Source organism: Natator depressus, chromosome 2 (assembly GCF_965152275.1).
Source record: "Natator depressus isolate rNatDep1 chromosome 2, rNatDep2.hap1, whole genome shotgun sequence".
NCBI lineage: Eukaryota > Metazoa > Chordata > Testudines > Cheloniidae > Natator > Natator depressus.
The window spans coordinates 151161510-151186397 of record NC_134235.1 but is presented as its reverse complement, the minus strand read 5'-3'; the positions used below and the strand labels follow the sequence as shown (position 1 = coordinate 151186397).

General features: G+C 41.2%; 1 protein-coding gene across 1 annotated transcript in view; it reads right to left on the bottom strand.

The window, feature by feature from the left end:
- The window catches only part of ERP44 (endoplasmic reticulum protein 44), a 123208-nt gene that overhangs the window by 63743 nt on the left and 34577 nt on the right, over positions 1-24888 (bottom strand). The window contains exons 3-4 of the mRNA XM_074945131.1: positions 20328-20367; positions 16039-16154 (exon numbers count right to left, since the gene is read on the bottom strand). Of these exons, the coding sequence (XP_074801232.1) occupies positions 16039-16154; positions 20328-20367 (156 nt within the window). The remainder of the gene's footprint in view (positions 1-16038; positions 16155-20327; positions 20368-24888) is intronic.

The following is a 24888-nucleotide window of genomic DNA, read 5'->3' as shown; positions in this document are numbered from 1 at the left end:
ACAGCTGTACCTGGGCATCCAGGAAAACTAATGAATCCAATATAAGCCAAAGCTATGAATCATACTGGAAAGGACAAATGCACTACTAAAAAGGCACACTGAACCTCAGCCAACCCTCTACATATTTGTCCTGTCAGATTCATTTGCATCCTTCTCATCTAATTGAACCTAAAGACACTTTGCTCTCAGATACATATCTACAGTAGCTCTGTCAGGTACAAAGAAAATTGGAAAGTGGAGTCTGTCCTTTTAACAAGATGATTTCTAACTAGTGATCTGCACATTGGTGGAACTGCAGGCCAAAACATATCTCACAACAGCAAGCCCAACATTGATGGGGTGTGAAAGGCAGTAGAGACTAAACCCAGTGGTATTCCATCCACAAGCGCTCAGATACAAAAAGGTACTTAACAGCTTTTGGAATCGCAGAGGTAGCAACAAATCGGATGATGGACCATCCCCTCCATTCCCAGAAGACTCCACAGGCACCTCAGCAAAACCTGATGACCAGTGGTTTTAAGCATTACTGAAAGAGCTAACAGAATCACTCACATAGTGCCTGTTGGATGCAGAATGTCAGACAAGGACAACAGTATCATCTCTGTACTAAGTACATAACTGAAACTAGCACTTGAAGACAGCTGTTTAGTCAAAGAATAAGAACTTGAATTTCTCCAATATGATGTTCTTTACCTTCCCTTAAAATGGAAGATTTGAACCTGAGCTGTTACTGGTGAGGCTATTAGCCTCATTGCTGCCTGCTGAAGGGCAGGAAGCAAAGGGACATATTAACATCCCTGTCAGTAATAGGCTCAACCCACCAACTTCCCCCAGCAAAAGGTCCAGCTCACAGAAGATGCAACAGAAAAACTATTTCCTGAATATCCTAGGACACTGTATGAAAGCAAAAAATTGCATTTCTAAATGGAGCTAGACTATTTTATTCTCTTAATTCTGGTGTGTGTGTGGGGGCGGGTGGGGGAGGGAGTGCAATGTTTAGAGCAAGTTTCCCAAGGAAGTCTGTAAAGACCTCTTCAATGTTTTCAGTATTAGCAGGTCATAAATAAATACGTAATTTTTCTTAAAATAAAAACTACTTCTAACATTCTTTCAGAAAATATATGGGGACTAGAGGGCTCCTGAGATTGGTAATAGCAGATATAGAACCTTTCACAACTAGGTCACCAGCTCCAATCTAATGTAGGTGAGTAGCGATCAAAAGCTCTTACTGTCAGATGGATTTTGGTAGTCACAGTCCAGTCCCCCAATGAACAGATATCCACAAAAACACACCGCCATAATTAGAACTTGTTTTCTGTCTCAGATGAAAAACTTATCTCTAGAGGTTCTAGCCCTTGCAAGTCAGGATTGAGCCACACTACTAAAGCAATATGGGGGCATACGTACAACTGTATCTCCGTGTCTCTGTCTGTGTCTGCATGTCTGTGAGACAGAGATTCATGTCGCCAGGACTATCAGGCCAGAATGTTTGTTGAGCACTACAGTCGCATAAAAATTATAATTAAAGCACATTTTCATGAAGTACTGTTTGAATTCAGTCATAAGTCAGAACTTATACTCTTTATAAATTGCATTGAGATGAAGGAAGAGTTAACACATGCAGAAGACAGGCCTACACAAATATGTATTTGAAAACCATCTTTCACAGAATATAAAATGCAAGTACATGAAAAACTGTTTGCACTCATTCAGAAGTCAAATAGACTACATCCTAAATGTTTCATTAAACCCTGGCATTTGATACAGGTAGAGCTAATGCAAGCAGAGCTACTACAAAAATATACTCCTTATAAAATTAGAAATACATCATGTATTTGCATTTTATATTGTTTGAATTCATTCAGAGATCACATTTGTTATAGTAAATCCTAAATTAAATTTTAAAATATTCCCAGGCATTCTCACTGCTCATTTTTGGACCAAGAAGATTCTATACTGTCACTTGATTCAGGTAGGAGTAACCAGGGGAGAAAAAACAAACAAAATGCCCCACATTCCAGCCATCATTTCATATTTTCTTTAAAATGACAAACACTGTATTTGACACGTTGTATATGGACAAGTTATGCTCATGATATAATGAAAGCCTATCACTTCAGATTTCTAAAAATACAATTAAAACAGTTTTTGAAAGCTTCACAAGAACACAGATTTCCCAAACAATTCAATAATTTGAGCTATGCATTATGCTGAGGCTTCAAATCACTTCTAAATCCATCATCAGCAATGCTCAGACATCTCAAATTCAGTCCTTTCCATTCTTTTGCAAACTGCGCATCCTGCTTTGCAGCAGAATGAAATTCCACAAATACAGATCCTAGAGACAGCAGAAAAGTTTATGCCCTCAAATTCAATTCAGTTCCTTCTCCACATCTTTCCTGATTCTTTTCTATAAACCCTTCTCCTTAGAAACTGCTGAAGGGAAAGAAGTTGTCTCCATGTTGCAGTAAGGAACAAACAACAGGTTTCAAAGTCCTCCAAAGGAAAAGTTTATACTTGATATTAAGTAGAAAAGGAGGGAGGAAAAAGGAAAGGCTTTGCCCACTTTTGGATCTTCAGAATAAAGTTATCAAAAGTATCAAACTCCATATGACATATGGTTGGCAAATCTGTCAGTCAGCAGGATTGGCTTGGAACTCAGCTTTTGAGACACACTTACATATCTTAATGAGGAAGTCTCACAGAAAGCCCCTCATATGCAAGCTGAGCAACAGCTATATCCAAAACAAGATGGTCTGCTTCTTTAAGTATCTGGCATTGGTGGCTGTTTCACTGTTTCCCATGGCAACATGAATAGCCACAATTAAGTCAGGCTCATCAGAACCAAGTCTTCTCAGGGACCGAGTCAGGCTTTTCAAATCACTTCTCTATTTAAAATGACAGAGCTCAGGGTCAAAGGAAAAAACAAACTTCTCTTCGCCATCTTAGACTCAAGGAAGACTGAATCCATTCTTGCTCAGGATCACACTGGAACAGATCTTCACAGTTGGGAGCTCAGCCAATAGACTTGCTCAGATATTTCCTAAACTAACTTGTGAAGTTAAGGATGAGCCACCTTCTGTGCTGGCCAAGTTCACATTACTACAGAATGGGTGCACAGTTCTCTTCACTCACCCCAGGACACACTAGTGAAGTGGCCTCCTACTACATTGTTCTCGGGAAGTACCCGTTATTCAGTACTTCCCATCTCTCATGGAAGTAACAAACGTTCTGCTGAGAACGGATGAAGGTGTCATTTTGCAGTTCATGGTCCCTCACAAAACTGAAAAGTCAGATTCCCAATAAACAAATAGATGCCTAAGACAGGCTCCCAGGGCCTTTTGTTAAAGGGAAAAGCATTAAAATCCTGATTAACACTACAGCTGTGCATTGGCATCAGCTCTTCTCATAGCTGGCATGGAGAATTTTCTGGAAGATTATAGTTGCACAAGTCAAGATGAACAAAAATAGTTTCTAAAGGAGTCTGTGGCAAACTCTTGCTTTTCCTGGTGGGGTCCTCCAGAGACTTTTGTCCCCCGCAAAAAAGAAAGATTGTATGTACTCACATATCTGTTCAAGAGCTAGCAGAGACCCTAACTACCATATACTTCTTGGACACTGACATATGGGTGCACACCTGTATTTTTCCTTTCTGCAAAAAGTCTTACAAAAAGTAAGGCAAGCACCCGATGCTCCAACTTTGACTTGCTGGATTTGCTACTCTGATATTTTTGTTCTGTTAAAGCAGCCCCACTCTCCCCAACCCTTGTATAATGCCTTTTGTTTCAAAGAGGATGTGACTTCTTGAACCTGTATACGTTGGGCTGCTTTGACTTCATATGAGCAATCAAAATATGTATTCATAAAGGTCCCAAAGTCCAATCATGTCTTTTCAGGTCCCCATACCTATCTGCCCAGAAATTTTATGCTTTGCAGTGAAAGAGTTTCAGCCATATCTCTCAGTAGAAACGAAATCCCAGCTCTGCCAGCTTCCTGTTACTTTAGAATACTTTGTTATCACTCATATTGGGTGTGTGTGTGTGTAAGAGATTACCTGCCTGTAACTATTGTTCTTTGAGATGTGATGCAGACATGTATTCTACTTAGGTGTGCCCGTGTCCAGTGCACTGGAGCCAAAGAACTTGGACCAGCAGTACCGGCAGGGGCAGCACTCCTGCCCTGTGGCCCTAGCCCTGCCCCATGCCGTGTAAGGGCGGTGCCACCCCAATCCCCTCAGTTCTTTCACACTGAATGTCTGAAGTACAGACTCCAATGCAGAGGGGACAGAGGGTGGGTCGTGGAATACAGGTGTGCATCACCTACCTGTAACTATTGTTCTTCAAGTAGATGCAACCGTGTATTCTACTTAGGTGACTCACAAGCAGTACCTATAGGAGGTGGGGCTCGGAGCCTATTTAAAACAAGAACTGCAGGATTGCCTTCCCAAAGTTTGTATCTAATCTGGATGCAGCAGTAATGCAATAGTAGCTTGCAAAAGTATGCACAGAGAACCAAGTGGCAGCCCTGCAAAGGTTCAATGTCACTTAGAAATGCTGTTGACTTTCCCTGGGCTCTAGTGGAATGGGCTTGTACCCCTTTGAGGAGGTACAATCCCCTGGGCCAGATTAATCTTTTGTGGGCCCCTACTCGGCCTCTTCCCCCCACCCCCTGAGGCCCTGCCCCAGCTTGGCCTCTTCCCCCCCAAAGGCCCCACCTACCGCTCTCACAGGAGGGGGCGGGGAGAGGCCGAGCAGGGGCAAGGCCACGGTCCAGGCACTGGAGCCCCTTCTGAGTGTGGGCCCAGTGCCATTGTAAACCCGGTACTGTGTAGATCAGGATACTTTGTACGCTGTCATGATACAGGAAGTTATCCTCCTGGAGATCATCTGTGAAGAGACCACTTGACTGTTCTTTCGGTCTGCATATGAAACAAGCAAGCGAGATGAGGAGTGGAAAGGTTTGCTTAGCTTTTTTTATCTGGATAGGACCATCGCCTGACATCTAACATGTGAACATGTTCCTCTAGGGTTGAATGAGGCTTATGGAAGAACACTGGTAAATATAATGCTTGGCTCACGAGTGACTGGGAAACCACTCTGGATAAAAAAAAAAACTTAGGGTTCAGGCACAGACTTACTTTCTATTTAGAAAATTGCATGTAGGGGGGAGCTCCACCATCAAAGCCTGCAACAAACCCACTTTCCTTCCAGATGTTATCACCATGAGGAAGGTAGTATTCTGACACAAAAGGGTGAAAGAAGAAGTTGCTAGAGGCTTGAACAGAGGCCCCATAAGAGTCACTCAGACCGTATTAAGGTCCTACAAAAGAATCGGCTTCTTTAACCGGCAGGTGGAGAGGACTCGTTTCAAGAAACTCATTGCCATGGGGTTTGAAAAACACCAACTTCCCATGGATAGGTGGATGAAATGCTCTCTATGAACCAAATGCAAGATGAGAAGACTGAAGGTGTAACAGATACTCCAAGGTGTCCTGGATACAAGCCAGCTTCGATTCAACTCCTCAACCATTCAAGAGCTAGTTCCACTTGGCTGAATAGGTCATTCTGGGGGAGAGCTTCCTACAATTGAACAAGACTTGCCAAACTGCCTCAGAATATCTTCCTCCTACTCCACATCTAACCATGCAGTATCCATGCAGGGAGATGCAGGGAGCTGAGTGCTGGATGCAAAACCTGACCTGGATGTTCAGTCAAGATGTTGGAATGAAGTGGAAGGAATATCGGAAGCCAAATCAATAATGTGACAAGGCTAGAGAACCAACATCGTCTCAGTCACACTGGAGCAATGAGAATGAGCTTGGCACAGTCTAATTTCAGCTTGAGAGTGACTTGCAAAATTATGGGAATTGGAGGAAAAGCATATAGGAGTGCAGATTCCCAGCTCAGGTGAAAGGAATCGGTCAAGGAGCTTGGACTGAGACCCCGTCGGGAGCAAAACAGATGACATTTCTTGTTGCCTTTCATGGTGAAAGAGATCAATTGTTGGAATGCCCCAAACTGCAAAAATGGACTGCAGGATGCTGGGCTTCAGGGACCAGTCATGACTCAATGAGAAATTTCTGCTGAGGTGATCCACCAGTTGATTCTGGATCCAGGTAAATGACTGGCCATGGGGATAATGTTTTCCCTGATGATCGCCTCCTGACACAGCATGTTTGAGTGTGCTCCCTCTGTCTGTTCACATAATACATTGCAGTTGCATTGTTGGTAAAGATGTGCACCGCAGAGTCTCTGATGTGAGCTTGAAGGGCCTGCCAGGCACTGTAGATGGCACAAAGCTCCAGGACATTGATACGCAAAGAAGTTTCCTGTTCTGACCACAGGCCTTGAACTTTCAGCAATCCCAGATACACTCCCCAACCTATTAAGGAGGCACTGGTGACAACAGTTCTGGTTAATGGGGATCGAGCGAAGGGAACCCCTGGCACACATTGTCCTGAACCATCCACCACCGTGAGAAGTCCAGGATTGGAGGAGGACGTCAGACCAGTGTGTCCAGAGGATGACCATTTGGATGACGGACCAACTTTAGCCACATCTGAAGAGAACGTAGGTGCAGCTTGGCAAATTGGACTACCTGTGTGCATGCAGCCATATGACTAGCAACCTAAGGGATACTTGGGCTGCGGTTGAGGGTTGAGATTGCAGGTCCAGACATCAGTGACAAATCCCATGGACTTGCTTGGTCAGCAAAAAAGCTCTCAAACTCAGAGTAAATCAGGGCCCGAATGAACTTGGTTCTGAGAGCTGGAGCCAATGTTGACTTCCCACTGTTTAGGATGAGACCTAGATGATTTGAGTAGGCATAGAGTGAACTGGACATGAGAGAGGACTTCCTCCCTGGACTTTCCCCTCAGTAACTTACAATCTACTTGTCCACTGCAACTGTAAAAATGAGACAGCCTGTTCCCAAACAGGGGGACAGAGAAGGAGAGGTTACTGCTGGATTGCTGTTCTGGACACACAAGTGAGAATGGGTACATGCTGGATGCCGGGGTGTGTGAGTGTGATGAGGTGGCTGGTTAAACCTGGATCAGAGGATCTTCTTTTTTGGGATCTGTGGCCCTTGCTGGTGTAGTCTTGTTACCTTACAGGATGGGAAGACCGTCCAAAAAAGGCTGCGAGTGTTATTGCTGTTGTTGCTGCTGACAACTATAGTGATGTCTCTTCACAGCTAGTGTATATACTCCCAAAGAATGTAAAGTATCTCAGGAGTCTTTTAAAGAGTGCAGGGTTTCATCATTTTTTTCCTGAAAACAAAACCCAGCTATCAAATGTTAATCCTCAATAGTTTGCCCAATGCCCCAAATCTGCAGCTACAAGGCCCTCCTCATGCTTATAGCCTTAATTCTGGGCCCGGCATCTGCCACATGCAAAGACGACTGTATGGTAGCCAAGACCTAATTGCAGCCTTCTGCAATGAATGCCATAAACTTTTCCCTGGAGGTTTCTGGCAACTTGTCTGTGAACTCAGAAATGGGTGTCTAATTGAGAAAGTCATATTCAAAGTTATCAGAGGGGTAGCTGTGTTAGTTTGGATTCAGAGAGCAACACCTGTTGCTTCACGGTGTGCATTTGCAGGGAAATGGGAGTATAAGTCTTCCTCCCCATTAAGCTCATTCTCTTAGATTCTGTCCTTAGAGGTGGACTTATGCCTCCACTGCTGTGCCCTGTCATTTGCTGCAGTTACCACGAGAGATATAGGAGGGAGTAGAAACCCCCAAACCCTGCATAGGAACAAAGTACAGTTTTTCCAAATACTTTGCCATGGGAGGCAATGAGGCTGGGGTATTCCAGAGGGCATTTGCAGGCTCCAAAAGAGCCTCTTTTATCAGGATGGCTAGTGTCCCCAGAGCGGATGATTGGAGACCATCCAGCAGTTTATGTGTATTCTCCTGCAGGAATTCTACCTGGGTACTCAAGGAGCTCCTGATACATCTGAAAGTCCTTGGGCACCAAAAGAAAGGAAGATTCCAGCACAGTAGACTTGTCCAGGAAGGACAAGGAGGCTGTTTGCTGTGCCAATGACGGGTCCTGTTCTTGTACCACATGATCTGGTAGGAAGAGCCCTGGAGGTCCAGGAAGAATGGGCTCAGTGGTCATTTGCAGCTGAGGTGGTTTAAGAGCGGGAGCCACCATCAGGATTGGTGATCTTGCTCTGGAGTAGGTTGAGAAGTGGGACCTCAGGGACTGAGGAGGCTACTGAGCATTCATACTGAGCATTCCAAGGAGGCTACTGAGCATACAGATACGGCACTGGTGGTCAGCAGGCATCAGGCTAAGAGCCCCAGTCCCAACCGTGGGACTGATGCCAATCTCGGTGCCGTTGTTGATCCAAGGGTGTTCTCTGGCACCTATCTGACGGGGGTGAATACGACCCCAGCCTTGATCTTGAGGAGTCCCAGAAGTTCTGTGGTGACAACAGGTGAGTCAGACCTGACAGGCTAAAGTCAGGCTCACCTGAAGCCTAATATAGGGGCAGCATCAGTGCCAAAAAGGCATGGGGGATCAGCACTGAATGAGACACACTCCCATACAGTACCGGGAGAGGCATCGGCGCTGAGGCTAAGGGTGGTACCAAATTTGACAATGTGATCTGCCACTAGGACAATGACATTGCCAAAGGATGCACCAACATCAAGGGAACCTTTCATGCCAGGCCTGGTGTCGGCCTCAACTCCACAGTCAGAGGCCTGGGCAGTGCGAGCTGTGGTGCCGACAAGCCTGGCAGCTCTGTGACACAGCCAGAAGGTGCCAAAGGCACAATGGAGGATGATGCAGTAGAAGCTATGGCCCCAGCAAACTCTTGAACCAGTGGAGAGTCTGGGACTAAGAGGCAAAGCAGGTCTGATGTCACCTAATATATTGTTGGTATGGAGACCAGTGCTGACGTAATCAGTACTGGACTCAGCAGATGTTCCAAGGCTGGAACTAGATTTGACAGTACAGGCTCTCACTGCTCTCGAATCAGTACCAAGGAGTGGTTAAATGGAACAACTCCATCCCATGTGCTGGAGGGAGAACAGTGTCAGTTAGCACACCTCTTAGAAAATGAGGAGGAGTCTCCCAGAGTCCTGGAATGGTCCTGATTTGTTTTATGGGACCTATTCCTTGCCGTACCCGGGGAGGGAGAATGACCCTTCTTCCGCTTGAGGGAAATGCTGGAGCCCAAGCACAGAGCGGCATCACTTGCTGGATCTGAAGGTGATCACCGGTCATGTGAGGCCTTGGTAACAAAGCAGGCCCCATGGCCCGCTCCAGCTGGTGCTGTTTTAGTCGCAAGTCATTCACCATCTGAGTCCTGTTTGTGAACAACTTGCAGGTGGAGCACTGCTCTTTGACATATCCTTCACTGAGATACAAGCAACACCTTGCGTGGGGATCATTTTGGGGGATGGCCCCTAAACATGATGGACAATGACTGAACCCTAGTGAGGGCATGACCTAGTATAGTATTAGTTAGAATAGCTGGTTGCCCTAACACTAAACTTAGCCTAAGGTACCACTAACTACTAGACACAAGAAAAAGCTATGGCTGCAGGTTGTGCGCACTGCCCCTGTGAGTGCTCTTAGGGTATGTCTACATAGTGATCAATCTATCGGGAATTGATTTGTCGCGTCTAAATCGATCCCCGATCTCTCTGTCGTTGACTCCTGCACTCCACCACGGCAAGAGGCGGAAGCGGAGTCGACGGGGGAGCGGCCGCAGTCAACCCCGCGCTGTGAGGACGCGAGGCAAATTGACCTAAGATACGTCAACTTCAGCTATGCTATTCTCATAGCTGAAGCTGTGTATCTTAGGTCAATCCCCGCCCCCTAGTGTAGACCAGGCTGCAGATACAGTTCTCTGGCTCTGGTGTGTCGGAAGCGCACACACCTAAGTAGAATACATGGCTGGCTCTATTGATGAAGAATCCTATTTCCCCATAGTTAATATTCACTCAAGAGCCACTGCTGCTTGCTGCTCTTCCATACAAGAGGCATTTCACTCATCCTTTCATGAAGTATTTCCTCAAAGTGATGTTCCATCCATACTTGCCAGTTAAATTACCTAGCTCATGGCCAGGACTTGGTACTAGCAAGGATCATGGACATACCCTCTGAATCACTTGCAAGATGGATGTTCATTCACCTTCTCCATAGGTTGCTGCCTTCCTTGTTGAAAGGTTTGGCAGGAAGGGCAAGATATATTCAGGAGCCCAGGGCCAGTTTACAATTATTTTATTTACAGGGTTTTTTTAAAACAAAGGTGATGCTTTTAGTCCTCACCCCAAGCTCTTACCACCCAAGGTGGATCCCAAATTTAATCTGAGTCAGAGCATTATCCATCTAATTTGCTTTCTGAAACCTCATTGTATTGCCTGGTGAAGCCAGATTACATAGAATGGGTGTTTAAAAAGCTGTTACTATTGTGACAGAACCAAACCCTTTCAGAAATTCTGGTTCAAAGCAATGAGTAGGTGGGGGCGGGAACAGGGAGCACTCGGTACAGATATTATCTTAATAGAGTTAACTTTAAATCCAGACTTGCTATGAGCAACCAAGCAGGAGTTCCAGTGGCAGAAGGACTTTAAATTTATTTACTAGAGATATCAGAAGAAGAGACCCCACAATTTGCCTCTGTAGTGTTTCCATATTTGAGATACTTGCTATCTCTATCTCTTTCCTCCTTCTACTCCTATTTTTCTCTCCAATGAACTGATGCCTCTTTCATTCTTTCCAGTTTCTGTTAGCTCAGGAAAGAATTAAAAATCCAGCACATATTTTCAGCTTCAGACCATCATATGAGCCTTATTCTCACTTACAAAGAGAACTACACTAATGGCAAAAACTAAATATCTACTTAAAGAGAAATACTTAACACACAGTAACCAAGGAACTGTCACAGTGATCCATCTAGCACAGTACCTTTACTCCGACAGTGGCTAGTACTAGATGCTTCAGAGGAAAGTGCAAGAATTCCTGCAGTAATCAGTTCTGGAAGGCATCTTCTTAACTCCCATTAGTTAAAAATTGTCTTATGCTCTGAATTCTTATATACTGCAATACACCCCTCTTCCCCCTTGCAAAAACAGAAGATACAGGAGGGACAGCATGATGTACATTTTCGTTATCATGAAAAAACAGCACCATGGCTTTATTACTGTATGGCTGCCCAGCAAAAGAGTTATTTTTTTTAATCAATACGCAGCAAGTTTGGACGAACCCATGGATCCTTCATGACCAGTATGGCATTTTCTAAGAATTCATTTAGAAGACAGGTAGGTTGACAGCTTATTACATTACCTGAATTTCCAAGCAGATGGCACCTAGAAACTGGTGATGTTGGTAACTGAGGTTGGGGTACTAGTTTAGGCACATTAAATAATGTGAATTAGCCTTCAGCATACTCTTGAAAGAAAAGACTGAACATACTCATTTTAACTTACAAAGAGTTAGTTAGTTAATTTTCACACTACCCATGAATCAGTTTAAAATGTAATATATACAGAATTTTAATACCACATTAAAAAAGTTTAAAAATTGTTTTAATCACATCAGGACTATAAATATTAGTCTCTGGCAGAATATCTTTATATTGGCTGTGAGGGCAGACAGAATGATGGTTTTGTCATTAAGCATCAAACATTTTGCAGAACATCAATAATTCTCTTTAATTTGCTTTGCCTCAGAGGCTGGTGTGAGATGCTGGGACCTGCAGTGCGCCTGAATAACAGTGCATCAAATGAAAGGTATCTATGCCAGGTTGACCATTCTGAATGCTATTTAGAGTGGTCTGAGAGCAGATATATGGGCTCCCTGCAGAGATTTGATTTCAAAAGGGAACAGGTAATTTGCAGTGCAAACAATTCATCACCTCTACAACAATATTCCTGTACTAACAGTGCTACAGAACCTGAAATCATGCAACACAAATAAAGAAAGAGAAATTGTTAATCTAATCAAAAATAGACAGTACTGGCCTATGACTTTTTATACTAGAGAGGTTATATAATATTAAAAATATACATAACAAAAATAAACATTAGGGTAGAAAAACAAACCTATAAGAATAAGAAAGTTATATTATGGCTGCCGCAATGTTTTAGTTCATAAATGTATAGTTAAGTATTGCAGCATACTGCATATAGTCTATCAGAAGGACCACACTGGATAATTAACCTAGTAATTCCTTTAATACAGTAATACACATTAAATATACTATTATATACTAATTACTATCTTGAAATTATGTAAAAAGTTGCCAAATTAAGCACTCAAGTGTTAGAAAATGCCAGAATTAAGGTTCCTGATGCAATGCACATTTTGCCAGTGGCTTACACAACTATTTCCTAGACAACAGAGGAATCCTGGGAATCAGGAATCCTGAGCTCCACTCCTGATTCTGAAGCTGAGTGTGGTCTTATGACTACAAACAGCATAAACAACAATTTGCCATAGTCATTCAGAAAGGCAGTGCTGCATAGCGGATGAGACTTAGGTCTAGTACTCAAATTAAGGGAAAAAAGTAGTGGGGCCATGGACGTCAAGTGGCTGGCTTTAATTTAAACAGTAGTGCAAAGTAAGGGGGCCACAAGACAGAAGTGAGGTAGCCCCTAAAAGTAGTAAGCTCCCCTGCCACACACATTCTCCCATAATTCACATGGCTTAGGTCTGTCATGTTAGAGACCAGGGTTTTATTTCTAGTTCTGCCAGAGGTGATCTTGCACAATCTGTAAAATGGGGAGAAGTGATTTGTCTGTCTCCTAAGCAAGCGACATGAGACCGTGGCTCAATAATAAGTGCTTGGAAGGAAGAGCACGGAAGTAACACTAGGAAGAGCTGACACAAACTCTTCCTGGTTCCCAACCCAGTCCAACCCCTCTTAGACCAAAAAGGGCAGTGCTGCTGCATCATCACCACCCAGACCCCCCTTCAGACCTCGTAGACCTGTCTACCATGCAGCAGGCTCAGTAGAGGCTAGAAATATGCTCAGTGCAGTTAGCATGTTCAGAAATAAAGCAACAAGCCTCTTAAACTCTACTGAATGTTTGCAAATGGCAATTTTCAGAGGCTTATAACTCAGCTAAAACTGGGTAAATTTTTTCGGGGATAGGAAAAGGTACTTTTAACCCCAAGACTTATCCTCCTGTTAAACTTCAAACCTCTACTTCTAAATACGGAGGTGCAAAAGTTCAAAAAGCAGTTGAAAAAAGGTATTAGCAGAACTACTGACTTTCCCCAATGTCGTTCTTGAAAATGGGTCAAAAGTTTCAACCTTAGGCAAAGAGTAAGCACAGAAAAGTTTCAGCCCTAACATTTAAAATGCAACTAAGTAGAGGCTTATATAAAGTGTTAATGTAACCTTAGCTATAGGCAGTATGAGCTCCACCCTTCAGAGTTTTCCATATCTTGAAAACAAATGTAACATCCAAAATCCTAAAAAGTCAATAACTAACATAAAACAAAACAAAAAAACCCTAACAAAAAAGCCCAAAAACAAAACACACACAAAAAACTGTCAGCCAGATTGCTTAATAACTTTCCAAAGTTTAGTGAATTTACTTTGACCAGTAATCGGAATATTAATTCAAAAAGAAAAAAATTTATAAAAGTAAATCTATATAAGTTGGTTTGACTAGTTCAAGAACTTTTTCTGAAATAATATTTATGTAAATTTTGAAAGTGACAGTGAGCCACTGTTACTCTGATACAAAGCAAATACAACAAGGTAAACAAGTTTCTGATAAACAGGTTAAACAAATGACTGAAGTTACATTTAAACATTTAGCAGACTAGACATATAATGCAGCTACCAGATAGTAAGAGAGCAGGAAAATTCCAGCAAAGACTATGTGTTTGACAATTTTTTTTTTTTTTTTTTTAAACAATACACCTTTAGGGGAATTACTGACTGAATTATTTACCTGTAAATTTTGTTTTCCAGAGACTAGTACTGATGATAGATCTCAATACTTTGTATCTGCTCTTGCTTATGGCTGCCAGGCGTGCGCCATAATACAATATAGAATGATATTTAGTGTTTTTAGGGGAAGTGCCAGAAGACAGCAAGGGAGAGCGGAAGGAGAGGGAGAAAGGGTGAAAGGAGGTGGCAAGAGAGGTCCATCAGTCAACAAGGTATTGGGATAAAATCTAAAATACATTATTCATTTTCTAAGTTCTAGGATTCTAGAAAGGTGTTCCAGATAGCAGAAGTTTAGCAGGAAAATGTTCTTCTTACATCAGCAGTGGTGTGATTATGTGAAGTAACAAATTAGCCAAGTAAAATAAAGACATACTCCATGAAGTACACTGGAGAATTACGTTCTGCTGTTGCTCTGGAAATTCTACAAGCAGCTGTAGCAAATTCTGCACGAGAATATTTAAAATACACACACACAGGACAGGAGGATGGCTGCTCAGAGAAATGAGAGATTTCAGCTATTGCATGCCTAATTTAATTTGTCCATCAAGAATGGTTTATGCTCTGATGTTTACTGCAGTGCCTCAACAGATCCCCTCCACCCTGATGCACAAAGCCAGCTGAATACTTCAAAGCTTCCTATTAGGGAAATAGAATGTCATAGATCTTTTAAAGCTGAGGACATCACAGGAAGATTCTGACATCCAGTGATGCAAAAATTCAATCAAGAAGTCTTTTAAATGTTTTCTGATTATGAACTGGCCTTGTGGACACCTCTGCAGAAACCAAAAATTGAGTCTATTTGCCCACTCCTGACAGTTTGAAGAACAATCTTATTTTATATCTCATAATCTGAGCTGATATATAGTTTGCCCCAAACATATAGTTTTCATGCTTGAGACTTCCTTCAAGAACAGAAGAAGGGTGCTTTTAACTGTTGGGACACTATCTATGGGAAGAACTAGAATATCCAAAACAAAAAGAGCACAAATAATGGCTTCTCAGTGGAAGATACCGAAGCTTGGTATTTAGTCATTACTAAATCTACAAGAACAGTAAAGAAACTTTACTGCCAAAAGAGAGTCACACACTTCCCAAGGAAAAGCTCCAGTTCTAGGAGACCATGAAACAGCACCTTCATTGTCAAAACAGCAAAAAAGGCAATAGTAATTTAAAGTACCAGTATCAATTATACCTCAGAGATATGTGCACACCTATTCATGTCAACAGGTAAATACTTTTCTATCTAGAGCTACACAACCGAAGAGACTTAAATGCACACAGCATTAAAACATTACTATTACTTTGGATTTTTAGCTCCAGAAAAACAGGATGTACTCTTCCCATGGATAAAAAACTAGCTGTACCATCAAAAGGTGTTGAGCACTTTCTTAAAAATGCTGGATGCCATCAACTCCTAATGCAGCAGGGAGCGCTCAGCACCTCTGAGGTATGTACTCTAAACTCTACAGGATCAAACCCTAAATTGCTGATGCACCAAAAGGAAGCAGAACATTGCACAGAAAATATGGCTGTTATTCTGCAATACAAATGAAACAGAATTACATGGTTGTCCTTTTGTCTCTCACTGGGACAACAGACGTTACTTACACTTCACCCGTTACTGCTTTTAATTCAGCTTCTTGGTTTGCTATTTACCATTGGAATAAAACCATCTAATCTTCCCATATTTTCAAAAGCAAGACAACCACTTGTTGATGGCAACACCAACAGGAGAGCCATTTTTCATATTGAAAAAGGGAGGGACCCTACTCTGCTAAGGCTCATAGGTTTTGTGCAAAACAGCTTACGCAGCCTCACCCCTGTGTAGGTGGGTAGTGGGGGATGTAGCATGGCAGGAATTCTTGGCTGCACTGCCACCCACAAGATGACGGGAACAGGCTGCTCTAGCTCAGGCAGCTTCCCCAGGGCTATCTAAGTTACAGTGGACGACTCACTACACGCTAGCTGCTCTTTAATAGTTTTGCTAATGTCAGATTGGAATTAATTAAGCTTCACTTATCAGCAAGATGTTACAAAAAACTCTTCTTTCCTTAATAGACATGTTAAAATAAAACAACAGAACTAAATCGGGATTTACTTTGAGTTACTTACAGTGCTGATCACAGTCTACTCTGGCAAACACTACTTGATTCTTATCTGGATATTCTTCCTTAATGACGTTGGAAGCTTCCTCAAAGATAGGATGCAGCATTTGGCTGAAGCGGCACCTGTTGACAGTCAAAGACAGCAAATACATGAATAACTTTCAAAAATTTTATTTGTATTGGTGACTCGGTGAGAAATTGTGATTTAGTAGAACCTCAATTTTATGAACACCAATCTTCTGAATAACCAGTTATACAAATCATTTTTTCCTGATGGGAAAAATATCACGTAACTAAAGTGATGTCAAAGAACAAATTGATATCCCTTCAAATTTCAATGCCTTCAATGCATTGGAAACGGCTTTGCAGTGGTTTGAAGCACAAGAAGAAAGTGATGGATTGTAATGTTCTGCAATTTATGTACCATATTTGCTGTAATTTTGAGATGTTCAATTTTATTTACTTCTCAATTTTATCAATTTCTCAATCCATATTTAAAAGCTCATGAAATAGGAGTTCTCCTGTATTTTAGCATGTGCATATGATCTGGTGGCTTTGTGCAAAATGAAAGTATGTATTTGGTTAGGACTCTGTTGGTAGGCCATATGGAAGTCACAGTAACATTTCCACCTATACAAGGAAAAAATAAACTCAAACAATGGAAAATGTGCGTAAAGGGAATATGTACTTGTGATTAACACAACATATGATTGAATGACACCATTCACAAAAGACACCTGTAAGATTCAGCTGAAAAACCTCAAACACTAAATGGAAGACAGAAGAGCTTGGCACCCCTCAAACTATCTACCTAAGTCCACAGAAAGTAAATTCTATTCAGAAAATCAAAGATTCCTTCCTTCTCCTCTATTATATTACCCTAAGTGTAATTAACAAAAAGATTATTTGGGTTTCTCATGACTCATGTAATCTGCAGCTAAAATGGTCAACTCATATAAACAGTGCCTCTAGATTCTCATTGGAAATGGTATTGATCACCATAACAATTGCCTTAGATGGCTGAACTTAAAATCTCAAACTAAAGTTTTAGATTTAAGATCATGATGTGGTAACATGTACACAGACAGGGAATTCCATGGTTCATATCTTGCAGCGATGTCAGATTTTCAAGTGATGTCTTGGATAGAGAGCCTCTCTCCTGCTTTGGGAAAAAGGGGTGGACATGATGGAAAAAAGCTACAAAAGCCTCGGCTCTTTGGAGGACGTTTTCATTATATTAAAACTTAAAATGGCCACCACAGTAAGTACAATAAACCCACTACTTATTTTGGCCTTAAATTTAGTTTACCATCTACTGTCTCCAAGCTTTCTGTTTTTGTTATGCTGAAGAATTTTGTATTGAAGATGTATATGTGCATTGTAGAAGCTCCCAAAGGCACCTGGTTAGGGGAAACTGGGCAACTTGTTTCAGATTAGCATGTTACTGTATTTTTCTACTAAAACAATAAACTGTGAAATACTGAAGTGTTGACATCAAGTGCATATCATATTTTTCAGAGTTAACATCTCATTCAAATGAACAAGGCAGTTCACCCTCCTAGAGCTATTGTTTACAGCAACAGTTCATTGGTTTGCGCTGTTCACATTTTTAAGACCATCTTCTAGGGCTAGAAATATTTGTTTTAAAATGAAATTTTAAGGGCTTGTCTACTTGCAAACTTACACCAAAAATAAAACAGATTGAGGCCTTGTCTACACTTAAAAAGGTCTGCCAGTAAAAATATGCCAGTAGAGCTATCTTGGCAACCCCACTCCCAGCAGAGATGCAGCTTATACTGGCAAGATTCTTTTGCTCGTATAGTTTCTTAAACCAGTGCTCTGAACAGAATAAACTACACCAACAAAAGGACTTGTGTTGGTATAATTGTGTCTATGCAAGGGTTTTTTTGCCGGCATAGCTACGTTGGGTAGGGGGCGTGATTTTTCTACATTCCTCATTGACAGCTATGCCAGTAAAATTTAAATATAGATCAAGCCTTAGCTTTTTAATGCAAGTTTGTGTTATACCATCCCTTAGGGCTTGTCTACACATGAAAATTATTCCTGAATATCCACAGGGAGTTATTCCGGAACAGATAGTGTGTTTTAATTTACAGCTTTCAATTGCAGACCAGCCCTTAGATTCAGGACTACAATTCTTTGCCAAGACAGGAATTCTGTAGCATTGGGGAAACGGCTCCAATTACAAGTTTAGAAAATAGTCAATGGGAGTGATTTAATTTATCTCACTGTACCCATTTCTAAAATAGGGATACCAAAGTACATCATAGAAGGGTTTTGTAGATTAATTAATTAGTTGATATTTGCATGGTGCTTTGAAAATAGACACCATTGTTATTGGGGCAACTTGGTTGCCTACTGTTCTGGTTCAACAGCTGTACCAATCAAAGAGAGACCATAAAAAAACCAAACACGTATAACACAGTTCTGTATTGAATATACACTAACTCCTGGTCTACATACAAAGTTGCACCTATTTAGCAAAAGGTGTAATTTTAAACCAATTTAGTTAAGCCAGTGCAAGCTTCTGTGTGAATACACACACTGGTATAAACACAGTTTATATTGGTTTAGTTTGTGGCGGCAAATTTACAAGCACATGCTAAACCAATGTAACCAGAGTTAACACTGATAAGATGTTTGGTCTATACTTAATTTATGTTGGTATAGTTAACATTGGTCAGAGGTGTGAAAAAAACAGATCCCTGACTGACACAGCAATGCCAAAACCCCCTCAGTGTAGATGTAGCCCTCAACAGAAGAGGGCTTCTGTCAACATAGCTACTGTTCTTCAGAGAAGTGGTTCTCCTACACAGACAAAAAAAAGTTCCTTGTCATTATAGACTGTGCCTACCCTAGGGGACTATGCTGAAATAGTTATGTCACCATACAGGTTCTATAGCACAGACATACCTTAAGTGGGTGCACAGAGGTGTTTCTGCTGGTTTAACTAAATTGGTTTTTAAATTGATTTAAATTAAAACTAGTCTAAACATAGAAGTTGCACAAGTCCTAAGAAGAGTAAATATTTTATTTTTATTGGCAACTTATATATACAGAAAAGATGGGATCTTAAGTTTTCAAATAAATTTCAAATATAATTTTAATCACTTGAGAGCAGTTGAATGAATTATCAGTAAGTAAAATCTGATAAGGATTTTTTTAAAACTGCTTTTGTTTCCTTCTGAGATACACTGGAAGCTTGGGTATTTTGTCTCTTCTGCTTGATTTTTACTTTAGGAATGCCAAATCTAATCTTCCTAGAAGACCTCTGATTTCTCAGGATACATAGTGTTAGCGTTCAAACCTTAACTGAAGGAGCAAGGATGTTTTGAGTTTATCTTCTCCCTTAAATGAATATTAGTCATTGGAGCTAAAGAGACATCTTGTCTCACAAAATTTCAGAAAATAAATGTACCTACTACAGTTACAAATAACTCTTAACATTTTAAGCAGTAACAGAAAAAGTAATTTATTTTTCCATTATGATAAATTTTCTATATTTAGCATCACTTTTCAGGTTGTTGGTTTCACTGAAGTCAGTAAATTTCTCCAATGCTGAAAAAACTCTTTATAAATATCAAGAATGGAGCAGAAAAACCTTTTTATTGTTTAAAGATACATTTAAAAAAAATCAGCATATAGTATTCAAGGGAGCTCTATCAGAAACTAGATTTTCTTGTAATTAGTTAATCAGAAAAATACTAAACATGTTCATTTAAATAAGTGTTTTAAAAGTTTAACCAGTCTACCCAAAAATGCCTTCCCTTCTCAACTGCACAAGTTTCAGCCTCATGACTCTTGTGATTTCATAATATCACTAATTTTCTACTTTTATAATCTTCCATAGTAGACAAGAGTTGATTTTCTAATGCAACTCTCCCATGCTTTCTTTTTTTGGGGGGGAGGGGGTGGGGGGGAGAAAAAGAAATAATATATTTTAGGCTATCATTCATTACAAAAGAGCTCAAAAACTTAAGAGGATTTTCTTCCTTGCAGAACAGCTTTATATAGAAGTTATGGCAATACTGATTAAATACTTACTGCCATTCACTATCATTAAGCTAAAGTTTTTTCCCTGTCAGATTCTCCTGATGAAGCACACTATACTGCATACATGTAAAGTATTTTTATATGAAAAACAATGAGAACTGGTTTGAAAAATGACAAGTATTGTATCTTTGATTAGAATGGTAAGACTTGTTATGATGGAAATTGTCCTATTCTAACATGCAGGGATTTTTAACGTGAAATAGAAAAGCTTTTGACACTTACCAATCAGCATAAAAATTAACTAAAGCAACGTCAGCATTGTCTGAAAAAAAAAACAAAACATAAAACAATGTCATGTTGTGATGCCAACACTTGTTGCAGCACTTAAATCAGAGACTATCTGGGCCAGAGTATGCACAATCAACAAGAACAAGCATTTCCAGATTATGGAGATTACAGTCTAGTGGCTGTTACAAATTTAGTGAATGGGATGAGTCAACTGAAATACTGCTATAAATGGGTACAGTCTATATGGGAAGAGAAAGGGAAGGGGCTCTATTACGTCAAGAGTATTTAGAATGTCAACAAGCTACATTTAGACAATTAGAGTTCAGTTCTTTGCATTCAATACAAATAATTAAACAACAAATCAATAACATTTAGCATCTGTGACAGACGAAAGTGAGAAGTTTCTGGACCTCTATCAGGTTGCTCCAAACCAAAGGATATAGTACTTATGAGGGATGTTGAATTACACACAAAGACATACACATACACACGCAAAATGACAAGAACATTTAACATTTAGGTTGAAAAGTTGAGCACTCAAAAAGTTTAGGAAATGCCAGAATTAAGGTTATCTGTGAAACCTTAATTTGGTCCCATTCTGTGTGCATTATGAAACAATCTTCTATAGATGAACATACACTTTTTCTACAAGCCCGTCTCATTCAGCGCACAGTCAACCTGTGGAACTCCTTGCCTGAGGAGGTTGTGAAGGCTAGGACTATAACAGGGTTTAAAAGAGAACTGGATAAATTCATGGAGGTTAAGTCCATTAGTGGCTATTAACCAGGATGGGAAAGGAATGGTGTCCCTATCCTCTGTTTGTCATAGGGTGGAGATGGATGGCAGGAGAGAGAGATCACTTGATCATTACCTGTTAGGTTCACTCCCTCTGGGGCACCTGGCATTGGCCATTGTTGGTAGACAGGATACTGGGCTGGATGGACCTTTGGTCTGACCCAGTATGGCCATTCTTATGTTCTTATGATGCTTACTTAATGAACAGCAGTTCAATATTTTATTTTCTCCTCATTGTTCGATGTCTGGCCCTAGGCCTTATTTACTGCACAATATACAAATCCTGGTCTGAAGTCAGAATTATTAATTTCCTAATGAGCTTTTCTGTTATGCTCATCGCTATGGTATCCGAGTCTTAAAGCAGTTAATGTTGATGAACTCCAAAACTCCCCCGTGAAGTGAAGGGGAGATATCCCCATTTTACAGATGGAAAAGGGGTACAGAGAGATTAAGGTCAAAAGTAACCCCAAATTTTGGGTGCCCAGTTTGAGATGCCTAGGATCTTATTTGCTGTAGTACTTAGCATTATATAAGAACTTTATATGTCCAAAGCACAGCTCTCACTGACTTCAGTTGCAACGGAGCGTGCTCATCTCTTCTGCAAATGAGACTCCAGGGTCTCAAGTCAGGCACCCAGAAAAAAGAAACACATGATTACCGATCACTTGTGAAATGTGTGGTTTAAGTGATTTCCCTAGCATCACACAGGAACTCTGTGGCTGAGGCAGGGATAGAATCCAGTTGTGCAGGGCCTTAACCATGTTATCGTCCTTTCTCTTCCTGCAATCCCATTCTCATTCAGTACACACCTTCTAACTTCTGCAACAAGGAGGCAGGGGCCCTACAGACAAAAACCTCAATACACAAACCCAATTCATTTCCAGAGCATTGTCCATCTTGTGCACTGAAAGAGATAGGGTGCTGTGTAAAAAAATATATTAATTTAATTCAAGACTATCATAATGCATATGTTCCAGGGAGCGAAATTAAAGTTTCACAGACAACCTTTATTCTGGAATTTCCTGAGTGCTCAGCTTTGCAACCAAAATGTTCATTCAGTATGGCTGTATGTATAATCTTCTAGGTTTTTAAAAAAACAAACTGAAGAAAAAACAAAGCCCATCATGTGGCATCATATTGACATTCACATGGTTCAGCAGCAGGGTTAATGCTTTTTGATCCACCACACAGACCTCTGCTCCTGGAGCTGATGGAGTAAATGATAGTTATAGTACGTGGTCATCCTCTGTGTGAACCAACATTAGAGGGGGATGAAATACTTGGGCAGTGGGTTTCACAGATACTTGCCAACAGCAGAACAGTGAGACTCAGGAATCCCCATTCCAGGTCTGCAGGAGTGTGCGCTCTCTAGTGGGCAGAGATAATTTTGTCTATTCTGCTCAAGCTTTAGTTCTTCGGTCCTGTCCCTTCCAGTCTGTCGCTGGCCTAGTTCTGTCTCTTCCCACCAATGGCTCCTCATCCAAGTCTTTTTACCCAGGCAGTCCTGGACTCCCTTAAGTACCAGTCTTCCCTCCCCACTTCCAGTGTCTCCCCCGAACACACACACTCCCCACTTCCAGTGTCCTCTCCCCAACTCCCATTGTTTCTCCCCACACCACACACAAACTCCCAGCCCAAGTCCCGTTGCCCAGCCAGTCCCAGTTCCCCCATTCCTAGCTCCTCATCCTGTCTCTGTGAACCAACTTGTGCCTGGCTCCCACTCTCTCCTACACCTCTCCTATTTCCAGTTTCCTTTGCCAATCAATCCCAGCTTCCTCCTCCCCTTCACATCCTGCCCAGTTCCTCATAAGGCTGGAAAGGAAGTATTTAATATTGGAATTTGTACAAAACTTCCTTTTTTTTGAACATGCTGTTAACATTATCCTACAGAGACAATCTTTTTGCTCACTCATATATGCACAAGAAGGCCCTTCTGGAGGAACTCAAGGCTGTGATTCACTTGTTTAACATAGCAGTTGAACTATGGACTTTGCACAAGGCAGTAGAGTAAGTTCTATTTGTTGACTTTTTGGATCGAAGATAGTGATAATCACTTCCATTTTGAACCTGTCTGGTCTCAGATAGAGGATTGAATTTTGCAACAGCAGACCTCTTTTGCGAGACAGAAACACTGGAAAGTCCAATGCTAGATTAATCAGACATAAAAGCCATAGCCTCTTAAGCCAGAAAGAAACAAACAGTTATGATCTTTCCTTCTTATCCTTTGTACTGTCCTTGGGAGCAGTGGAAAAGGTGGGAAGACATAGCAAAGACACTGCCTAGCTTTGCAAGAGGTCATTCACCACCTCATATACTGGGTCCTGACACAGAGAGAGACCACAGTGCACTTTACTGCTGTTTCTAGAGGCAAAGAGGTTAATAATCACCCCCATCAAAATGATTTATAAGGGGTGAGGACATTTCTAGGTGCAATTTCTACTTTGCTTAATCTGACTTTTGCCACGTAAGTCTTGCTGTTCATCTTCCCTTTAGTAGGCAGTGCACAAGGAGATAGGAGAAGTTAGTTTTCTCTGGGGTAAGGATGATCATGTTCTTCCTAGTTTATCTAAACTATACCAGACACTTTGACTATCAGAAATGGAACAAAACTTACCTATGGAAGGAACATTGCTCCAAGACCCCATGCGTTCTAGCTAGTGTATGCCGTGCTCTCCATGTGGTACCTATTCCTTAGATTGAATTGGGACCCCAATGAGCCCCCTCCACTATCTCCAACTGGCATCTGACCTAAGGATAGCTCTGCCTGGTTCGCTAATCGGTGGACCTGATTCTCTGCACTCACCAGTTGAAGGGATGGAGAATATACAATGGGACCTTGAACTCTGCCAATATATGTGATTGGGTGAAATATACAGGAGACAGCAGAATTACTGGATAGGTCTCATCAGAACTTTTTCATTGAAGCATGCCTCTGTATGAGATTAGCATTCCCAAAAGGCTTCAGTCGGGATTGGATTTAGTTTCTGTGACACCACTAGTTTTCTATTATGGCTATCTTCATATTCTGTTAACATTGTTCTGAGATGAGACCTTCCTTGTACATGACATATTCATCACCATTCCAAGTCTGCGACTGAGTTCCCTGTCACCATCACGTACCCAACTTGCTACAGAAAATGTATCACACTGTGCAATTGTGTCAAGCTCTCTCTGTGTGTAGATCCTTGATCAAGAAAGTTCTCCAGGAAGACAGAAGTGAATTTCCTTTTTCCCCTGAAAGCCAGAATTTAATACTACCATGATCCTAGAAGAGACCCTGGAAATACCTGTCAGATCAAATGGTAGTGACTGAAATCAGGAAAGGAAAAGAGCTGACATCCATAAGCAAAAACAAAGAATTGTTTGTGGGATAGTAAAATGGAAACGTGAAGTTAAGACTCTCTCAATAACTTGTTTTAGATGGAGTCCTGCTCTGTTCCTAGTACTCTGAGTATACAAATACAAATTGGAGCGGGCTGTATTGCTTTGACCTAAAGTAGATGATGGATTGTTTTATTCATATCCTGGCATTTGCATGGGTTGCTTGAGACTGGGAATTGAACAAAGCTGTTCCTGTGGTGGTGGTGGTCGTGATTATTATTTGCACTACCACAGTCCAGTAGCCCTAATCTTGCAAAACTCCACAGAGTACCTTCTCTGGACAATGTCCAATGACCTCATTTTAACCAAAGCTGTAGGTGGCCCTTTGCTTTTGTGGTGGGGTAGGCTGCCCTTCAGGGCAGTAGGGCCTAGTGGTCAG